General features: G+C 37.0%; 2 protein-coding genes across 3 annotated transcripts; one reads left to right on the top strand and one right to left on the bottom strand.

Moving 5' to 3' along the window:
• Positions 1–698: 698 nt before the first annotated feature.
• On the bottom strand, positions 699–4,647 carry LOC125845158 (vicilin-like seed storage protein At2g28490). The gene is made up of 5 exons (XM_049524596.1): positions 4,107–4,647; positions 2,931–3,112; positions 2,766–2,846; positions 1,930–2,370; positions 699–1,376 (listed from the first exon to the last, which is right to left on the bottom strand). The coding sequence occupies exons 1-5, from the start codon at positions 4,405–4,407 to the stop codon at positions 855–857; spliced, it is 1,527 nt and encodes a 508-aa protein (XP_049380553.1). The 5' UTR covers positions 4,408–4,647; the 3' UTR covers positions 699–854.
• A 1,044-nt stretch (positions 4,648–5,691) lies between these two features.
• Positions 5,692–21,125, top strand: LOC125845155 (uncharacterized). 2 transcript variants are annotated; one of them, XM_049524593.1, is made up of 16 exons: positions 5,692–5,992; positions 6,499–6,590; positions 6,728–6,797; positions 7,452–7,579; positions 7,810–7,941; positions 8,032–8,171; positions 14,782–14,869; positions 15,309–15,485; positions 17,476–17,640; positions 17,785–17,868; positions 18,099–18,238; positions 18,347–18,464; positions 19,978–20,228; positions 20,385–20,448; positions 20,532–20,600; positions 20,694–21,125. In XM_049524593.1, the coding sequence occupies exons 1-16, from the start codon at positions 5,881–5,883 to the stop codon at positions 20,823–20,825; spliced, it is 1,962 nt and encodes a 653-aa protein (XP_049380550.1). In that variant the 5' UTR covers positions 5,692–5,880; the 3' UTR covers positions 20,826–21,125. The 2 variants fall into 2 exon arrangements, with proteins under 2 accessions (XP_049380550.1, XP_049380551.1); XM_049524594.1 differs by having other exon boundaries at positions 5,715–5,992; positions 17,785–17,859.
• Positions 21,126–21,609: the final 484 nt, after the last annotated feature.

The raw sequence follows: 21,609 nt of genomic DNA, 5'->3' as shown, positions 1-21,609 counted from the left end.
AAAATAATATCTCTACGTTCATAAGGTAGGAGTCAGAGTTAAGTACACATCACCCTCTTCATTCATCTCGCTTTAATTAAAATGAATACTCATATGACTAGTGTTCCTATGGAATAAACTTAAAATTACTTTGACAACTCTACCAAGGCTCGAACTCGAGATTTTTAATCAGAAATCAACAAATGTTTTCCATAGAACATCTTCTTGCAATCTTCTTTAGTCAGGGTACTCATGATTCACTATAGCAAGTATGATGTTGTGTAGCGTTGATTGATTTCAAGTTTGATAGCAAATACTAAGGGATTTTTTCAGTGTTTGTATCTTTAACACAACAGTCAAAAACAACATTTCTTTAATGTTTGACGCAGATATTGATTTATTGATTATTAATTATATTATTGATTCAATTATCAAGTTAATCATTAAGATTTCACACAAAAAAAAATTCAATAACTGAAAAATAAAATGACTAATCAGATCAACCATACACATGAATTGACCACTTACCGATAACCTAGTAACATTTTCTCGATTCAGTTTTAAACAACCCTACTTAAAATTTTGTGATATTTCCATCTTATAAACAAAATTAATATATTAATTTATGTCCCACTTATACTGGGTGGCAAAAACATTGCCCAGCAAGCTCTTCGCGCTACTTTAAAAAAAAAAAAAAAAAAAAAAACCTTAGCCATAATAATAAAATTTATTAGGTACTTCAAATTCATAAATAGAAATTATCAAGAGGACAAATAAACAGAGACAAAAGGAGAAAAACTAATTTGTTCTTATTCACAAAAAGACAGCAAGGAAGCAGTAACACAAACAAAATGAACAAAAAGCTTTAAATAAATCTAAGCAAATCCCATCATCATGTCATTGCCTAAGCTCTTAATCACTTCTGGTATCTTCATCACATCCTTCATCTTCTCCTTCTCTTTTCCCTTCTCTCCTCTTTCTCCCTCTTCCTCCTCCCCCCTCGGATCCATCGGTCTCAGAGCCACCGACGCTGACGGAAAAATTACCGCCTCACGCTGAGCATCCAAAATCTTCCTTAACCTCTCTTCACTAACACCAAATGCAGCTGCAAATTCAGGTCCTCTCATGCTCTGAAGTATCGAATTCTGACCCACCAAGAACTGTGGCATGTTCTTCCTTGCTGTCGTCGTGAATCCAAAGAACTCGAACGGTCCTGTTCTTGATGCAATTTGACAGAAGGGGAAGTACCTTGGCACCCAGAATACATCTCCTTCGTTTACTATAGCGTTCATTGCTAATGTCCCGTTTGGATACACGATTTGGATGCTGCCACTTCCTCTCAACACTATTCCATACTCTGTTGCTGTTGGATTAATGTGTGGTGCCATCATAGCTCCCTACATGTAAAAACATAGTAGTACTATAAAGACTTATAGCTTAACTCAGGAATCCTAACAAAAAAATCAAAATCCATAAATATTGGACCTAGGATATGAAGAAACTCAACAACGTGGCATCTACGATTCAAACTGTGACCTAAAACAAAGTTTTGAACCCTTAACACTACATTTACCATACCACTAAACATAAAGCTCCCTTATCTGAGGGGGATTCAAAATAGTTTACTTGTATACAAAAATAAATGCCCTGTTTGACCGTCGCACCATATAGGTGTGACAATTTTCACAAGGAAAGAATTCAGTTGCATTCCCTTCATGCAACTTAGCCTCCATCATAGGTTATAGCGGATCAAGGTCAGTTTAGTGATCACAAACTGTGGTGGATGCTTAGTACGGAAGCTATAGTGGATAAAGTTCAGTGATCACAGGTGCTATAGTGGATAAAGTTTAGTGATCACACGTGGAACCAACATTACTAACCCTATGAGAACAATAGACATGGATCAAACATCATATTTTATAAGAATGGTGTATGGTGTAGGTGAGTTACCGCTGAAAGATTGACGAGGTAGACGCCGATGTCAGAGTGTTTCAATGGAGAATACTCAGATTGATCCAAGGCCAAGCTCCATCCATAATCATTCTTGTAATCTGGCTTTCTATCAAACAGGTTGTAGGAATCTGGACCTTTGCCGCTGCCTCTACGTCCTTCATCACCTTTCTTTCTTTTATTTCCTTCATGACCAAAAAGATTATTCATAAACTTCCTCAAAGACCATGTTGGCTGTTGCTCCCTTTCCTCATCTTCTTCTTCAAAACTAGCTTCTTCCTCCAAATGCACTACTCTCTTTAGGTGATCATGTCTCTGGTGCTGCTCAAGATTCAAGAAATTGGCCCATATGCTTGGTGTAGAAGACTGAGTAGTGTTCAGAGGTACAATTGCACCAGAAAGTTGTCTTGTCAAGATCTCACTCACTTCTTCAGATGATACCTGTCATGTGTAACACATCTTGAAATTAACTACTTCTATTCCTTTGATAAATATACTTTGAATCATCTACTTAAGGTTCTCAAAATTGAACGGATTTTAAAGTTGCCGAGTTCATATCTATCATTCTTTGCCTTAATACAATAACAACAACATAGCCAATGTAATCCCACAAGTTAGTTTGGAGAGGATAGTATACCAGTCCTTACCCTTACCTCTTTCTTTTTTTAACAACTCAAAAGAGGGATGCAACATGAGGACTTCTTACCCCTACCTCCTCCCAAATTCGTTGCATTTTTAGTGAATTTTTACAATGTTCCGAGAACATTGGTACAAAGTTCAAATAAACACGATAACAGATTATCAGTAAACTCTACCTATAAGTTATCATCACTTACATTGAATGCTGTTGATAATGTAAGAGTGTCAAATCCACTAAGAATAGATGTTGGATAGATTCCACCACCAATGAAGAAAGACTGCAAGGAAATTTGTTAATTGTAACTCACAACATTCGATAGTCAAAGATCCAGTTTTTTTAACAAGAAATTGCAAAAAGGTACCTGAAAACCATACAATCCCAAGGTGTCGGAGTTGCTAATGCTGCAAATGATATGGAGTCTTTGCCCTTCAGCTGGATTAACCAGATAAAAAGCAGATCCTGCACGAATGCTGTATACATCTCCTTCCTTCAATCGCCTTTCAGTAAAGTCATCCTTGTAGATATGCCCAATTCTTGTTTCCCCTGCAGTCTCAACACACTTAATTCATTTCTCCAACTATTTTTCTTACTAAAAAAGAAACAATCTTACAAGAACCATGAAAAATCCTCAATTTAATAGGTAAATATTCCTTGAGGAAGTGTCTTTGGAGCAAGAATAAGAGTTTTCATTGTCATTTTACAAGCACATCACGAGTTCAAACTGTGAAAACCTGTAAACTATTTTATTATATAAATGCAAGATAAATTGAATAAAATAAACCCAATGTTGTCTGATCCTTCCCATACATAGGAAGATATATATGTTCTTAGGGATAGGTTGAATTAAAACCATTAATTTTTTATTTAGACCATACACATATGTGAAAATCATGGAACATTAGTGAAAATTCAAATTTTGTTCTCATGTTTTCCAATAACTTGTTATAACTGTACACCAGGGATGGGGAAGTGAAACACAAGGAGCGAGGTGAGTGAAAATTCAGATAGCCAACTACCTCGACTACTATAATTTCCCAACAGATTGAAAACCAAAATTAATAAATCTTGAATTTGGCAGCTGATGAGTACACAAGATTGCTCCTTTCTTTATTATACAAGAGAACCATTAGAACAGAACCAAGAAAAAGCTGAAAACTTAACCTCATATTTTCTAAGAAATCGAACCTATGAAAATTCATATAGCCCACTAACTCGACTCCTATAATTCCCCAAGAAAATTGAAAACCAACACTAAGACTTGAATTTGCTAGCTAATGAGTATGCAAAATTGCTCCTTTTTTTTTATTATACAAGAACCATAAGAACAAAACCAAGAAAAGCTGAAAACTTTACCTCATGTTATCCAAGAATTCAAACCTGTGAAAATTCAACTAACTCTTGACTCCTATAATTTCCCAAGAAAATTGACAACCAACACTAAATCATGAATTTACCAGCTCATGAGTAGACAAGATTGCTCCTTCTTTATCATACAAGAACAATAAGAACAAAACCAAGAAAAAGTTAAAAACTTTACCTCTACGAACAAAGAGTGTAAGATGAGCATTCAAATACTGAGGGATGAAAAGAGTATTAGGTTCCATGGTGATAAAACCAATATGCATTGGACTCTGAAATATAGAAACCCCACCACCACTAAATCCACCCTTACTCACAACTCTCATAACTCCAGCATCAGTCCTCACTATCTCCTTTGAATCATGCAACAAAAACAACCCTTCTCCCCATTTTTCCTCTTCTCCCACTTCATAAGAAGTACCAACAGAGATCGCTACTAGTAACAATAAGATCAAAAGAAACTTTCTGTAACTTCCCATTATTATCACTTAACAAAAAAAGATTGTTTTTTTTTTCTCTGCTTCTCAAATGGTGTTGGAAAATTGCAGGGGATTTGAAAGAGTTTATGTAGAGGAAAGAGAAGGACTTTAGTCGAACAGATGGCGTGCATGCAAGATTTGAAGAATTTGCTGGCATAGTTTTGTTTCTTCTTCAACATTTTTGTAAGCAAAAAATTGGAAATGTTGCCACGAGTTTTCTAAGATATTGTATAAATTGAGCTTTTGTCCGTTTACCACTAGAAATTTATATATTTAAAATTTTAAATGGAGATTTTTTTTAAAAAAAATTATCTTTATTTTTTTATTTTTTTCATTACGTATTTGCTATCAAACTACTAAGTCATACTATAAAAATGTGGAAGAGGATGATGGAGATGTGGGTTTTGTGTGAAATATCAAAACTAATTTGATTTTAGAAATAAAGCACAAGTACTCTTCGATTATGACCAAAATTTTAAAGATATATCTTAATTAAACTAAAGTCTTATTACCTCGAATTTATTTTTTTGAAATTTTATACACCTTTTGGCTCACATGGCATAATTAGTGACTCCACTTAGTTGAGGCGCATTGGAGATGTTTGGATGTCACGTAAGTCAAGAACGTGTACAAAGTTACAAAAAAAAAAAGGTTCAAACGTAATAAAACTTTAATTTAGTTAAAATGTGTATTTGGAATTTCGATCATAATCTTTTGGGTACTTGTTTCTTATCTCTTAATTTTATGCTAGGACGTTCAATTACAGAAACAATTCATTTTGTAAGGAAATTGATGGAGTAGTTAGTATAGGGAGAGGAAGACTTGCTTATATATGGTGTTTATCGATTAAATTTTTTTCGTATCATTCACCCCTAAATATATGACAAGTATATACATATTTTTTTTCACAAATTAATTAATATTTTATTTTTTATATTTATATTATATATAATCATAAAAAAATAATATTATTTGTCGTAAACACAAAGCAATGAAAAGCTTTGGCCTTTGTGGAGACAAAAGAAAACAAAATAAAAAGGGAGAAAACCAAAAAAAAACAAACTATAAAAACATATCCACAAACCAAAAACAAAAATATAAAAGAAAAAGAAAGACAAAATTAATGATTAACCATATGCACTTTGTGGATTAATATTAAGTATTTAGTAACCATAATAAAACTAAATTGGGAATTATTATAAAAAAGACATATTAATTCAGTAATTATTTTTAAGTAGTTAATCCTATGTGTGAATAAATATTTTCCATCACTTCTATTATTCTGGTTTGAGAGTATTTTTTAATTTATTAAAAAAAAAAAGTTCTCACCTTGTAGCCGCCGCAACTCTTCACTTTCCTTAAGGCCATTGAAACTCTTCTGTATTTGTTCAAGAAAACAGTTTCTCTTGATAAAGATTTAACCTTTTGGGGTTTTAGCTTAAACCCTTTGCTTCAATTTCTCCAATATACAGAATGGGAAAGAAATCAGGGAAGTTCAAGAAGAAGGAAAACAACTCTTCAAAGAAATCAAAAAGTGATTTTTACAATGAAGATGATGATATGATGAATGATGCTATTGATGTCTGTAAGTTTTTCCCTTTTATAAACTCTATTTACTTATCTTTTTAGCAAAGTTATCATAAGATACAAAAATTTCAGACCCCATTTGTGGGATTATACTTAGTATGTTGTTGTTGTAGCATTAGATACAAGAATATATATGCAAAAATGGTTCTTTTTAGAGAGAAATTTACTTTTTTAAGTTCATGGATGGAGAGAGAGCATTAGAGCAAAGATTGAGCTAGTATTTTTAGTTTTTATGGATTCTAAATTTTTCAAAAATGCAGCTTACTTGGTTCTTGATACATTGTTTATACATATTAAGTGGTGTTTTAAATACAAATACGCGGTTTGAGCCAAACCTATTGATTCTGCTGAACCCATAGACAAAGCTATAGCTCCGTCAGGGAGAGGGTGAGGTCTAGGGGCTAGGGGCCAGCACGAGCACAAGAGAGAGAGAGTGTTTAAAAAAAATGTTTTTTTTTAATGTTAAAGTATGTAGCTGTTACTGATCTTTTTGGTTGATTGTAGTTCATGAAAAGAGAGATATCATTCCACTGAATGTTAATGAAGATTCTGCAGAGTCGGATGAGGATAATGAGCATCCCGTGTATGATATTAAGGTGATATTGGTTTTTCTTTTGCAACTTTTATCTTCATACTGAAGGCTTATAAAATGTATTAAGAGATTAGGGTACTAATTTGATGTAAAGCAAGTCAACTAATTACTCAAGGTTGGGAAACTGTTTCAATTGTATAGGAGGATGAAGATGAGGAGGATGAAGATGACGACTTTGATGATGCTGAACTTACTGGCCTTGGAGCTAAAAGTATGCAATTAAATTCAAACTTGTGACTGCCTGTTGTTATTGAAATATACTTTAGCATAATTGCCTATCCTGTTTGTTTTTATGAAATTCTTCTCTAAAATTCCCTTTTAGTGTTTCTTAAGGCAACATAGAGCATAAGATTGGTTTATATTTATTTAAGGAGTTTCCTCTCTCAAAAAAAGGAAAAGAAAAAGAAAAAAAAGCGGAAGAGAAATATAGCAGCTTTTACTATTTTAACTTCTCATTAAGATTTTGCAAATGCATGTGGGGTGGTGGTGAGAAGAATTCCTAGTGTTTGATTATTGAATTGAGGCTAATAAGGCCGGAGACTAAATATTAATGGTGTGTTCGAACTGTGTAATATTGCATGAAGCTCAGTAGGTCTAACCACTAAGTTACTATTTCTACTGTGGCTCCTAGTTTTTAAGTTTCTCTGAACTGAGCTTCTACACATAGATGGCAGAAGGAAGACTCCTTTCATACTCGTATATTTGTTGAATTAATAAGCTAATTTGTTTCCTTCCAATTGTGGCTTTTACATTTCTTTTGGTTCTTGATCTCTTAATATATGCCTCTTTTTGCTGTATTTCCTTGGCTCTTCTGCTTGGGGCAGTCTTTTAATGTATAATTTTTGAGTACCTATATTTGCTTTAGTTGCAAGGACACAGAAATATTTACAAGCTACTATGGGTGGGGTCGAGGATGAAATGCATGATGAGGCTGAACAGGAGAAAGAAGAAATGTGGGGAAGAGGAAAGAACATTTATTATCAAAATAAAGAGGTAGCATTTCACCTAATTATTTGCTTAACTTTTATTCTTTTATGACATAATTATATACGGCATGCTTGGAGAAACTAATAATTTACTGGCTTTAGAGACAACAATATGATGTCAGAGGATTATCCTCTCCTTACTGTTTCAACAGTACCTGAAGGCTGTAACATAGTTCTTCGATCGTGTCGTCATTTACATGCAATACTTGATGCCACTTGAACATTTTTGTTTGTTAGAATGTTGAAGAGTCAAGTGATGAGGACCTTATCGCCGAGGAGGAGGCAGAGGTATTGAGAATGCAGCAGAAAAAAGCTAAATCCTTATCTGCAGCGGATTTTGGTATTGAAGATGATGAACTCACATTTGAGGTGAGAAATTCAATTTATATACAGTGTTTATTAGATGGTTTTTTCTTATATTTTGAGGTTGGAAGTGGAATCTTATGGGTAACATTGCAGGAAATTTTGGTCCAAGGAAAACCTGGATCAGCAGTTTCTGCAGATGAAGAAGCTAAAAATGAAACTGGTACTGCTTATGAGGAAGTGCAGAAGGATTTGAATGCTTTGACAAAAGAAGAGCAAATGGATGTTGTCTATAGGTGAGCTTCTCTGTCCTGCATATACTAGTTTCAGGGCAAAATGTTAAAGCACATAAGGCAGTTAAGATGATGCACAGAGAAACAGAGGAGGGTCTTTCATATTCAGATACTGTCAGAAATAATAAATGGGCTACAAGAGAAATGAATGCTGCCAAGATCCAACAAAGAGGGAAAAAACTCGTTATTACAGATGCTACAACAACAAACCAAAACGAGAATCTAGCAAAAAGCGTGATTGGCAGCCTCCCAGAGGAGGTGTCAGAGGCTTCTCTTTCAGAGATTAGACGATGGGCGGCAAGCACATGGAAACACAAGCACGGCATCAACATCTACGATTTGGGCCATAACCGATTCCTCTTCGAGTTTCCTAACAAGACAGCGGCGGACCATATTGTTAGAGGAGAGTGGTTCTGGAAATCCCACAAATTCATCATGCAATGGTGGTCGCCGACATCAACCTCTTCTCATAACAGGTTGGACCAGGTTTGGATCAGAGTAGTAGGTTTGCCTCTCCAACTTTGGTCACAAAAAGTTTTCCGCGAAATCGGAAACTTATGTGGTGGCTGGATCAGAACGGAGGAAGAAACAGAACTGCGAAACCATCTTAAATGGGCCAGGATGAAGGTGAGAGGGGACGGTGACTCAGTCCCGAAGTCAGTTGAACTAGTCCATGAAGGTTTAACCTTCAAAGTTCCAATCTGGGTAGAGATGCCGGTAAAAGTGGTCGCCGATAGTCGTAGCAAAATTCCCCTAACGATCCAGCGGTCTGATGAAGGGACTCTTGGTATTCAAGATGAAAGACTTTTAGGCTTTACAGAGGTGACAGGGCACGTGGGCTCGTCTTTCGATCCTGAGATTTTGAATTGGCCAGCTGTCTCGGCGCGTGTCAAGGCGCGAGTGGCTGAGGTCCCACTTGCCACCACATCAAATAAGTCTGATGCTATAGTTAAAAAGAAAAATTTGGGCCCAGATCTGCTGGCCCAATTCGTTTCAACTGGGCTAGTGAGTAAGCCCTTCTCTCTTTCAACTGACCCAATCTCAGCCGAACTTGAGGCAAATAATTCCAACTTCTACATTACGCTGAACTGTGGAGAAGGAGAAGAGGCAGAACAGGATCGAGAGGAAACTGGAAAAGAAGATGACTCTCATGAAGACAGTAGAGAAGAGGAAGCGAGGGTAACTGAGAACTCCCAAACCCTAGAAGACAGTGCCATGCAAGTTTCGGTTATGTTGAGAAGTGAAGATAACATCTCCGGGTTGACAACAATTGTAGATGCAGTACCTCTGAATCAACATAGCCCAGGGGAAGGGGAGGATCCGGATTTCGACATTCCTATATGGATCCACCAGAACATCATCAAATTTGCCAAAGAATTTGGTGTCGACATCAAGGGGTGCAAAGAGGAAGCAACAAGTTTATCCATGAAAATTGATAACATGAGACAAAAAAATTTGAACAAGGAAGAAAAGAACAGGAGAATGACCCCGGCAGCAAAGGGAGCCAAAGAATTGAAGAGTCTCGAGTGCGGAAGTAATTTCAGAAGCAATGGTACAAGGAGCAGGGGGGGTTATAAAATTAATGTTGATCAATGACAGTCTCCATAGTATCATGGAATGTGAGGGGCCTGAATCAGGCAAGCAAGAGGGTTATCATCAAAAATTTAATTCACGAATGGAAAGCTGATGTTTATTGCTTTCAGGAGACCAAAATTCAAGGAGATATCAAGAATTTGGTTAAAGATTTGTGGGCAAACAGAGGGGTCAGATTTTGTCAGTTGGAAGCTAGTGGGACAAGGGGAGGTGTTTTAATTCTATGGGATGAGAAAGTTTGGACAGGAGAAGTAAGTAGTCTGGGGGCCTATTCCATAACCTGTAAGTTCACAGGGAAGAACCGCGACTTCACTTGGAGTCTTACAGGCATCTATGCTCCTAACAACAGAGTAGAAAGGGAAGAAGTATGGTGGGAGTTAGGCTCAGCCAGAGGACTTTTTGATGGGCCTTGGGTAGTATGTGGGGACTTTAACACTGTCAGATTCCCTTCAGAAAAGAGAAACTGCTCTAGATTCACAAGAGCAATGTATGATCTGTCTGATTTCATTGAGGATATGAGTCTTCAAGATCCACATTTGATAGGGAGCAAATACACTTGGAGGAAAGGGGAGAGTCACGATGTTGCTGCCAGGCTTGATAGGTTCTTATTTTCTGAAGAATGGCATTTGGAATTCAAGAACATTAAGCAGACAACCTTACACAAGGTGACCTCTGATCACACACCCATTTTGCTCCAAAGTGGGAACTGGGAACCTAGAAGATCTTATTTCAAATTTGAAAATTGGTGGCTGCAAACAGAAGGGTTTCTGGATAGAGTTAAGATGTGGTGGAATTCTATAGTCTGTGAAGGGAGGCCAGATTTTATCTTAGCTTTCAAATTGAGAGCCTTAAAAGATAAATTGAAGGAATGGGCTAAGACCTCCAATGGGAATTTAGCAATGCAGAAACAGAACATCCTTGCGAAGCTGGCAGAATTGGAGGAAATTCAGGATCAAAGAGTATTAACAGAAGATGAGACACTCTCAAAGGCAGAACTCCTTGTAGATTTTGAAAGCATAGCTAAATGTGAGGAAATAGCTTGGAGGCAAAGATCAAGGGTCAACTGGCTGAAACATGGTGACAACAACACCAAGTTTTTCCACAGATCAGCAAATGCCCATAGAAGATATAACAATATTGATGAACTAATGGTGGATGGGGAAGCAACCAAAAATCCAGAAGTTATAACGAAGGAGAATGAGAAGTTCTATCAAAGATTATATACTGAAACTGAGACATGGAGGCCAGCTGGAGGATGCAGGGCAGACCGCAGAGTCTCTATTGAAGACAATCAAATGCTTCAAAAGGAATTTGAGGAACAGGAGATATGGGAATGTGTGAAACTTTGTGCTGAAGACAAAGCTCCTGGCCCTGATGGATATACCATGGCTTTCTATATCCAATGCTGGGAAGTAATAAAGGGGGAAGTAATTAGTACCATCATGAATTTCCATGAAAGATGTTTCTTTGAGAAAAGCTTCAACTCTACCTATGTGGCTTTGATTCCTAAAAAGATGGGTGCTAAAGAGCTCACACATTTCAGACCTATCAGTTTGATTAGCAGTGTTTACAAGATCATCTCTAAGGTGCCTTTTCTCTTCATCATTGTCATGGAAAGTCTTAATGATATGTTGAAAATTGCTCAAGAAAATAGCTGGTTAAAAGGATTCAAAGCTTCACACAGGGAAGGCTCAAACTTGGAGATTACCCATTTGCAGTACGCTGATGATACATTGATCTTTTATGAGGCTAGTAAGAACCAACTCATTATTCTCAGGGTCATTTTTGTTCTTTTTGAAGCAATCTCAGGATTACACATCAACTAGAATAAGAGCTTCCTATATCCAGTTAATGAGGTTCCTAACCTAACCTCAATGGCTGGGGTCCTTGGTGGAAGTATTGGGGAGCTACCAACTGTATATATGGGCATGCCTCTGGGTGATCAGAATAGGTCTATAGATATATGGAATGGGGTGGTAGAGAAGTGCGAGAAGAGGTTGGTGAACTGGAAAAGTCAATATCTCTCCTTAGGAGGAAGATTAACACTAATCCATAGTGTTTTGGACTCTATGCCTACCTATATGATGTCCCTTTTCCCTATCCCTGATGAGGTCATTGAGAGATTGGATGTTCTAAGAAGAAATTTTCTCTGAGAAGGGAACAGTGAAACCAAGAAATTCCACTTGGTAAAATGGGATGCACTGATTGGGAGTAAACAAAAAAGGGGTATGGGGGTCAGGAACTTAAAAACTCAGAACCAATGTCTTATGATGAAATGGCTCTGGAGATTTGCTTCTAGTGAGTTAGCTCTCTGGAAAGAAGTAATCCAGCTGAAGTATGAAATGGCAGATCATTAGACCACCAGAATAGTCACTGATACTTATGGGATCAACCTTTGGAGGTCCATTAGAAACCTGTGGCCAAAGCTTAGAGAAAATTCCAGCATAAGAACAGAAGATAGCAGGAAGGTACTTTTCTGGGAAGACAAATGGTTAGATCAAGCCCCCCTAAGGGACTCCTTCAATGATATTTACACCCTAAACCAACAACAAAGGGCCATCGTGGCCGAAGTCTGGTCAAATCAGGGATGGAATTTGAGCTTTAGAAGACCTTTTAATGACTGGGAGATTTTGAGGTTAGTTGAGTTCTTCAGCAAATTGGAGCAATTCAAAGGAACTTCAACTGACCAAGATAGATTGGAGTGGAAAGGCCACAGTCAAGGTAGTTTCAGTGTGAAAGGGGCCTATAAAAAATTTAACCCTTATGATAATCAAATTGAGGACTGGCCTTGGAAGCTTATATGGAAAGTCAAAATTCCTTATAAAGTTTCTTGCTTCACTTGGCTTGTGGCCAAACAAGTTGTTTTAACCCAAGAAAACCTCATGAAAAGGGGGATACATCCAAGTCCTAGGTGTTTTTTCTGTGAAGAAAAGGCTGAGACTGTAACCCACCTTTTTATACACTGCAGGATTACCCTTCAACTATGGGAAATGTTTCTAAGTAAGAAGGATCTGAACTGGGTAATGCCAAGGAAAATAGAGCAGACTTTGAAGATCTGGAGCAGTTATGCTAACCTGTCAGACCATAAGGATAGGTGGAAAATTATACCAGCTTGCATCTGGTGGGCTGCTTGGACAGAAAGAAACCTCAGGTGCCATCAAAACAAGAGCAACAATATCCAGAAGATGAAGATGAAGTGCTTAGTTTTGTTTCATTTTTGGTGTAAACAGGAGTATAGGGAAGATCTAGAATCAAGTATGGATGTCTTAGGATTATTGTAAATTTTTGTTAAAAGGGTTGAAGATCTTCTAGATACTCCATTCTCAATTGTAATTAGGAAACCTGTAACTTGTTGTGGCAGGTCTCTGTTTTTTGTGGAAATAGAATACAAGTTGTTACCTTCTCAAAAAAAAAAAAAAATGTTGCTTCTTCTAAGTCCTATTGCCTGTCATGGTCGACAATGTTATGTTATTTCACCAAGCATCATGATAATATCAGTATAGGAAAAGGGAGGCACATAAGTTACAATTAAATAGATATCAGTACATTCTCAATAATCGGGAAAACAAAATAGAAGAGAAAAAGGCAGGTGGTGAACTAAGTTCTCCTACAGAATAGTATATGCTTAATTTATGGCTAAAGGTTGTGGAAGTTGACAACAACAACAATAACAACATACCTAGTGTAGTCCCACAAGTGGGGTCTGGGGAGGGTAGGATGTACGCAGACCTTACCCCTACCTTTGTTGTGGAAGTTGACAATAGAACAAAACTCTATGTGTTGCTCAGTTCAGACTCCAATATGACAATGATATTTGAGGACCCATTCCTGCAATATCCTCAATTTGACCATTTAAAAATGGATCATGGTATGTTTAGTGTCAGAGGTTTCAGTAGGAAGTTCCGATAGTTAGCAGCTGGCCCTGTTAGATGTCTGATCTGCATGGAGATGGCAGACTTCAGGATATTGAATACCATGCTAAGCAGAGAAGCTTGCTGATGTAGATAAGGAAATTGGATCTCAGTGACACATTTTGATAATGCATTGTGGGGGACTCATGATCGTGCAATAGAAGAAAGCCAGAAGGTGCATGCCTTGTGTCACATTGTTATCAATGGCTTCACATTGTTTATGTGGAAGTTGATTCTATGTCTAGGAAGTACAATTTATTATTGCGGCAAAGTGGCAGGTCAAGAGTGCAATGCCAGAAGATCTTGAGAAGTGGCCACTGGATGTTAGTAACCACTGCATCTATTTTCTTAAATGTGCCTCATTAGCTTTTATTTGTATTTAGATCATGTTGAAAAAGGAGAAAAGTGGCTTGTGGGTCGCAATTGAGTCACAAGATCAAAATGTTGTTGAGTATTCTAGGGTTGTTGGCTCAGGTTCAAACCCCAACAAAGGCAAAAACACTAGGTAATTTGATTTCTTCCCATCTGTCTTGGTGAACATGGTTACCTAATACCTATGTTGGCAGGAGATAGCATGTACCCTGTGAAATTTCCCCGATACCATGGTTATTAAAAGAAGTAGTCAAAGGTAGCTAGCTATACGGAGGCATGGGAGTCAGGGAGCTACTTCAGAGGTGTCGATGTGTTCACTTCAGCAAGGGAGAACGAAATGGAGCTTTCACAAGATCTGAGGATTCACTTTGGAGTTCAGTCCATGATATATAGATGAGATTACCAAATATCTAGTTATCCCCTGGACGAGATCACTGAATATCTAGTTAGCGCTCTGTCCGAATTGATTGGACAGGATCAGAAATGTTCAGTTGAAATGTCCGTCCGTCACAGTGCAGTGACCTTCTTTTATGGAATTCTACATTGCATGCTTGTGATTAATTCAAATCAAAAGTAAGAATCTTTGATGTGTGTGTGTGTGCTTCTACTGTCATTGGCTAGATATTATCTGGTAGGTTGTGAACATTTACTTTTGCAGGTTATATGATGCTTCTAACTCGTTTTTCAATAAATTAAAAAAGTTATACTTCTGATCTATGATCTCCTTGTGATTACAGTTCTGCACCTGAATTGGTTGGCTTGCTGTCTGAGCTTGGTGAATCGCTTGAGCACCTCGATAACAAAGTTAATCCCCTATTCAACAAGGTATGTGCATTGGAAATTCCACTAACTACAGGCAGTCACTATTATGCTATTCAAACCTGAGGGTGCTGTGGAAGATACTTGTCAACTGCTTCACGGCGTTATCGCCAGATGCCTAATTTTATTTACATTGTGAAATTCACACGTACATTTTAGAACTGCTTGGTTGTGGTTCCCTTTAAACAGTTTTGGGGTTCCTTGGTGACAAAATCTTTGTAGTTACTCAGGCTCTGTTACTGATATAAAGATGCTCAGCTGAAAGGATGAAATAATGAATGTTTAGAAATGATTGGTTGGGGTAGTGTAACTGACAAGTATAGTTAAAACAGTGAGAGTTGACTCATATAACAATGGAATTAGCCATTCTCCTAGTTAGAAACTGAATGCAGTTTTTGGGAATATTGCACCTGTCAGCGTTTAACTTCTATTTTTCTCTATTAAGATTAATGGAAAGAATATGATAAAAGGCGGGATGCACTACATTGAGGTGAAGAGGTTGCTGCTGTTGTCATATTGCCAAGCTATAACTTTCTACCTTCTTCTCAAATCTGAGGGGCAGCCTGTGCGTGATCATCCAGTCATTTCACGCCTTGTGGAGATCAAGAATCTGTTGAATAAGGTTACAACTCTTATCATAGGATTCAAACAACGAATCATGGCCAAATTACTGCATGCCAATTTTTGTTAATTCTGTTAATGAAGACATTATTTGCTGGAAAATCAGTCACTTGATTATATGGTATATGCATAATTGATGAGATAAGACTTCTTTATCTAATCTTTGAGATATATGCTAAGCAAATTGTGTTCACATGTCGAAAACATTTAGAAGCTAGTCTAAATTGTGTTCACATTTAGACTGAAGGTACTACCACTAGCTTGTAAAAATGGAAAAGGTTAACACAAACTATGATTAGTGTAGTTATTTAGCTCATGGAAATAGCTAGAGGACACTTTATTATCTAGTTGATACTTATGAAATATATCTATATGTTTGACAAAGGTTTCAATTCTTTAACTCACCCTCCTTGTAAAAGTCTATGTTACTCTGTCTGCATCTGGGCGGTTTCTTCTTTAGTTTAGTGTAAAAAGTATCTTAGTGCTAATCTGAACTTGTTTATTCATCCATCGGCAGCTTCTTTCTCCCTTGTCCTTTTCTATATGAAGCTTGATGAAATCGACTCCAACATCAAAGTGCTTTTTCATACTGTATTTAGCAGTGTGAAATCTTTAGGTGTAAATTACATCACCCAGATAAGGTTTATTTTGTTTTTTTCATGATATGTTTTTAAATTCAATATATGTATATGTGTTAATAAGTGAACAACTTTTTTGATGGAGTTTGGGAAATACCTACAAGGACTATACATCAAGCCTTTTATACAGTAATTGATTAATCATCTATACACCCACAATATTATGTATGTACCAAATATCTATCGATCATCATCTAGTTGAGGGCTTAAGGTCTAGTTATGAATTCTCTGTATTGATGCTGCTCTATTGGGTCCCCTCCATTCCCAAACATACAAAAAATAGAACCTCGATCTGCAGTTCAAACAACTCTTTTCCACTACATTAGAAGCTCTATGATGTCTTTCTCAGTTCTCACCTTGTGTCCCACATGACTGCATGTGGATAGCTTTCTATGCTTCCTTTCCTTCCCTTCTATGATCCTTTCTCCCAAAAAACATTCAGCACTGAATTCCACACTGCTGTCACAGATATTCAGCTCTAACAAATGGATTAAATTTCTTTGGTGTTCTTCTGTCCCACAGAATATGGATGGACAACCCCTTTTTCCTCTTCTGCAGTTATCTGTAAATAGACATGAAGGTCACTTATTCCTACCACCCTTAACTGAATCGTCATTTCCGTACCCAAGTATCCTTCCTTTATCTTTCATGTTATTTTGCAAAACAGTTAAAACACTTAGTATTCTAGTCTTGCCTTTTTTCTTTTCTTATCTTGTAACCATGACATTTGGGTCAGCTTGTGCACACCTCGACTAACTCCACAGATGCCTGCTACCTCCCACCAACACAAGTACCAGGTACTGTCAATCAAGGCTTAGACAGAGAGTAAGATATCAGTCAATCACCTAATTTTTTGCCTCACTGGTAGTTGAACTCGAGACCTCAAGTTCTCATGGTTCTCAATCCACTTCATTAACCACTAGGCCAAACCCTTGGGTGCCTCTTGCATAATTATTCTAAGTGAATACCCCATAAAAATATTCTCCAGCCTTCTTCTTAATTTGTGTGATAAATATATCTGTCTGTCCATAGCTAGCTAAACTCATTTGTCAAATAAGTTAAATACGTGTTTTCCGTGGAAGTATTCTGTAATTCTTTAATCAAGTTTTCTTGAGTCTTGGAGAATTTGAAGTGGAAATAGTATGCTAACTGATCATAACCTAACGTATTAAATTTGTCAATCATGTACCGAGTTAACATTTTTAGCTTGTTTAGATGCTAAGTGATGTTGCTAAATAGTTGCTAAGTCCTCTCCTTGTTCTTCTGCTTTATTCAATTCTTGGCTAGCTTCATTGCATATACCCTGCTCCTCTCTTTCTATTTTTATAGGTGTTAACAAATTGATTTTTGCAGATGAAAGAACTTGATGGATATCTTCCTTCTAAACTAGAAGACTTGTTACACAAGGATGTTGATAATGTAACTGGTGTAAAGTTGGCGGGAAGGAGCTTGGATTCTGAATCTCTCCCCATTAGTGACAAGCCTTCTGTGGTATCAACTGATATTCCAGAAGCAGAGGTAATTTTCAGTTTGATTCATCTTATTTTGTTGCTCAAAGCGTAATTTTTTTCCTTCTTTTGTGGGCTGATTTTGAATGAAAACCTTTTGTTGTTTTTACTGAGCAACTCTGTAAAATTTAGTCTATTTTTTCCATTGTTTTAGCCTCATGAAGCTGAGTTGGTGGAGGCAAATGGTTTGAACAGTCAACGGAAAAAGGAATCAAAACGCAAACGCCAGGTAAATGGTGTATGCATCTAAGCACACCTCTGTTTTGCTTATCAACCATCAGCAGGCGTGTCCACTGTCAATGTTACAATACGAATGAAGTGTCACCAGACTAGTGCCAGTGTCATTGCCATTTTTATTTCTAGCAACTCTTTCATCTATGCTCCCATCTGTTGCAAGATCACCAGATCTCTTCTTTTGTTACCAGTTAGATGTAGATCAAATTAACTAACGTTAAAGAATTATGGCAGGATGATCAAGTTGGTATCCAAAGCATGGAAATGTTAAAAGTGAGAGCTTCCCTTGAGGAAAAATTGAAGCAGACAGGTGTCTTAAGTTCCATTGCACGGAAAAATGAAAAAGAAAACAAGCGCTCTCGACTACTGAATGGGTATCAATATGCTTCGTAATTTATTGCTCCACCTACCTCTTCTGTTAGTCTACATAGCTTAATGCAAACATGAAATCACTGATGGGAAGTGCAATGAATTATATGCAGGATGTTGGCAACTCCTGATGATTTTGATGATGATGCCATGGGTGCTGAAGATGATCGTGAGACACGAAGTTTAAACAAGCTGTCTAGGCTTCTAACTTCTCAAGTAGCAAGACCCAAGGTGTGGATCACAAATGCTTTAATTCTGTCTTCATTTTGTTGATTTTCTTGTAAATAAATGTCTTTTATTTGAGAGTATGCAACTGCATTGAGATTGATTCTCTGAACTCGTGGAATTTGACAATCTTTTTCAACTTCTGTCTCTGTGGATGGCTCTCTTCCGTTACAGAGTTGCCTCCTTTTCCTTTGGTGGTCACTCTAATTGTTTTCCCTTATTCCTTCTTGCTTCTCTTATAGCAATTCCCAAGTATTTGAAAAAAAAAGAAAAGGAAACCTTCTTTGACCTTGATATTTATTAATGGCCAATTGATTTGTGACGGAGCGAGTATACCGTTGCACGTATTTCCAGGAAGTTGCATCTTTAGATGTTGCGATTGAATGAGGTTGTAATTTATGTTATTTGAGTCGTATTTAGCACCACTTTGACTGGATGCTATTGTTAAGTTTTTAGCTCCAGTGTGCTTATCTGAGTGACTACAACTGTGTTTCTACTGTTTGATGTCACAGTTTTCTAATTTGTGGCAATTAGGATTATTTTGAAGCCTTCACGTTGGCACATGTTGTGTTTAGCTGCTCTTCATTTTCGGGTTCCAAAAATCTTTCTCTTTTTTTGTTTTTGTTTTTGATAAAGTAAGGTATCACTGATAATAACAAGGCTTACTTGGCTGTATACACGAGATATACCAAAAACGTAGAAACCTACAAATATGGTTCTCTCCAAAAGACACCCAATCCTCTATACAAACAAGAACATGGGTGCACCAAAAGACAATGAAGGATAGGAGACTACTTCTCAATTTAGCAAAGCTCATCCGCACCCCTTCAAAAGCTCTCCTTTTTCACTCTTTCAAAATGCTTAGAGCTAGAGGAATAACATTCCACGCCTTGTGCCTTTTTTCTCCTAGCTCCTCTCTTCCAGCTGACATCAACTCCTTCACGGATCTTGGCATCCCATAACCTCGTGGCTAATTTACAATGTTACAGAATACGATCCATGTCCTCACCACCATCCTTACATAAGAAACACTAGCTCATGTAGACAACCTTTCGCTTTCTAAGGTTCTTTGCCGTCAAAATCACCCCTCACAAATATCTGTATTACGAGATCAAAGAAATACAGTGTGGTTGAATAATTATGCAAGCCGTTACTACTGACAATATTAAGGTACTGCAAACTTTGTTTTGTTACACACACTTCTCCTTTCCTGTTTCCTCGGTATTATATTCATATATGTACATTCGTATATGTGTGTACATATATTCGCTTTTTTGCTTTATCCAAAAAATAGTTATATGGATACTAGGAAAGGGGGAAGCACTCCTTACTAGGAATTTCTTCATTCCCAGAGCTCGAACTTGGCGACTACATGTGTGTATTTTGCTTCTGTTAAAGTGGACTTCTGTTAGTTATTTTTCTTGCATGGAATCTTTTTCTGCTTTCAAAATTCGCTGGTATGTGTCCTGTGATTTAACCTAATTAGATGTATTATAATAAGTTTTGTTCCTTTTGGAAGATAATTTCTGGTGATGATGATTTACCTAAACGAGATGACATTGGAGAAAGGAGAAGAAAGCATGAACTGAGAGTTCTAGCCGGAGCCGGAGTTGAACCTACTGATGATGTCAACGATGAGCCTGGTGACCATGCAAGCGATGATGTTGCTACTTCTGACGACAGTGAAAGGGACTCAGATATGGAATTCTACAGAGAAGTCGAAAAACAACATTCAGCTAAGCTTGCTGCTAAAGAAAAGATGTATTCCAGGTTAGACTCAATATTGTTTTAAGATTGTTAAAGCAAGCATTCTAAACTACTTTCATGTGAAAGATTTCAAGAATGCCTCGACAATATGGATTATTATGTATGTCCTTTTAAGTCCTGCAATTGTTTCACTTAATTCACCACAATTTGCCATTGTAGATCCCCAGCTATGCTGTCAACGCCAGAAACCGTTGTGGATGGGAAGCGCCAGATAAATTACCAGGTATGACATATCAGCTTTGCTGCCTATTGCTATCATGACATTCCTTTTTCTTTCACTAAACTCGGTGTTTCCTTATTTTCTAGATGGAGAAAAACAGAGGCCTTACTCGTAATCGTAAGAAGCAAGATAAAAATCCAAGGAAGAAATACAGGGTAAGTGGCTAAAGCAGATTTACTTGTGCTTGAAAGAACCAGTTCCATTATATAACAATGTTAACAAACTGTGTGTCTACTTCTGTCTCTCAGGGGAAACATGAAAAGGCTCAGAAACGTAGGGAAGGACAAGTTCAAAAAATTAAGAAACCAAGTGGTCCTTATGGTGGAGAAACCACAGGAATTAACGTTGGTATTAGTCGAAGTATCCGATTTAAGGGATAAAAGTCACGTGATGTGTGGTTTAGGCACACGTCTCAAAGTTCAAGTGCTTCAATAGACAAAAGCTTTAGTATTTAAGTGGAGAATGGTAAAGTTGTGTACCCGTTATTCACCGAGTTCTAAACCTTGCATCACACTGGCCCTCGGGAATTTCTCGGTTATGAGTAAAAAGTGTAAGAGTTGATATTCTCTTTTCCAATTTTGTCACCCTTGGAAGGGGGGAGTGGAAAGTATATGTTGTATTGGTCTCAACTTGCATAGTTATAATTTTCTTGCTTTCACTTTCTATTTAGATTTTATAAAGCAATGCTTGCAATTAAATTGATTTCGATTAGGGGATATGTTGTTCTAAGTTGGTTTGAATAGCACGGTTATAAAAAAATGAGTAAGAGTTGGGATGGACTATCTACTTTTTTGAGTTTCATATCTATTTAAACTCGATTAATTTAAATTTAATAGGATTTTTAACCGACTCAATTCTTATAAATAGGGATTTGGTTTTTATTTTTCCAGAAAAAGGCCATCACAATTCATCAATTTTCACCATGGATGCAAAACGTCAAAAGTGTATGCTCTCACTTTTTTTACTAACAGATTTAAACGTCTAATTTATAGTTTTTTTTTACTTTGATTTATACTTTATTTAGTGTTTTTCGTTTTGATAGATCTACGGACACCGAATCGAACAAAGCAAATTATCATTAAGATGAAACTTCGAACGGAGATATAATTCCATGGCGTTTATTAGTGAATTTTTTTTTTCCAAAGTATCAAAATGGTATTATCC

Source organism: Solanum stenotomum, chromosome 11 (genome assembly GCF_019186545.1).
Source record: "Solanum stenotomum isolate F172 chromosome 11, ASM1918654v1, whole genome shotgun sequence".
NCBI lineage: Eukaryota > Viridiplantae > Streptophyta > Magnoliopsida > Solanales > Solanaceae > Solanum > Solanum stenotomum.
This window is presented reverse-complemented; position numbering and strand designations above follow the sequence as displayed.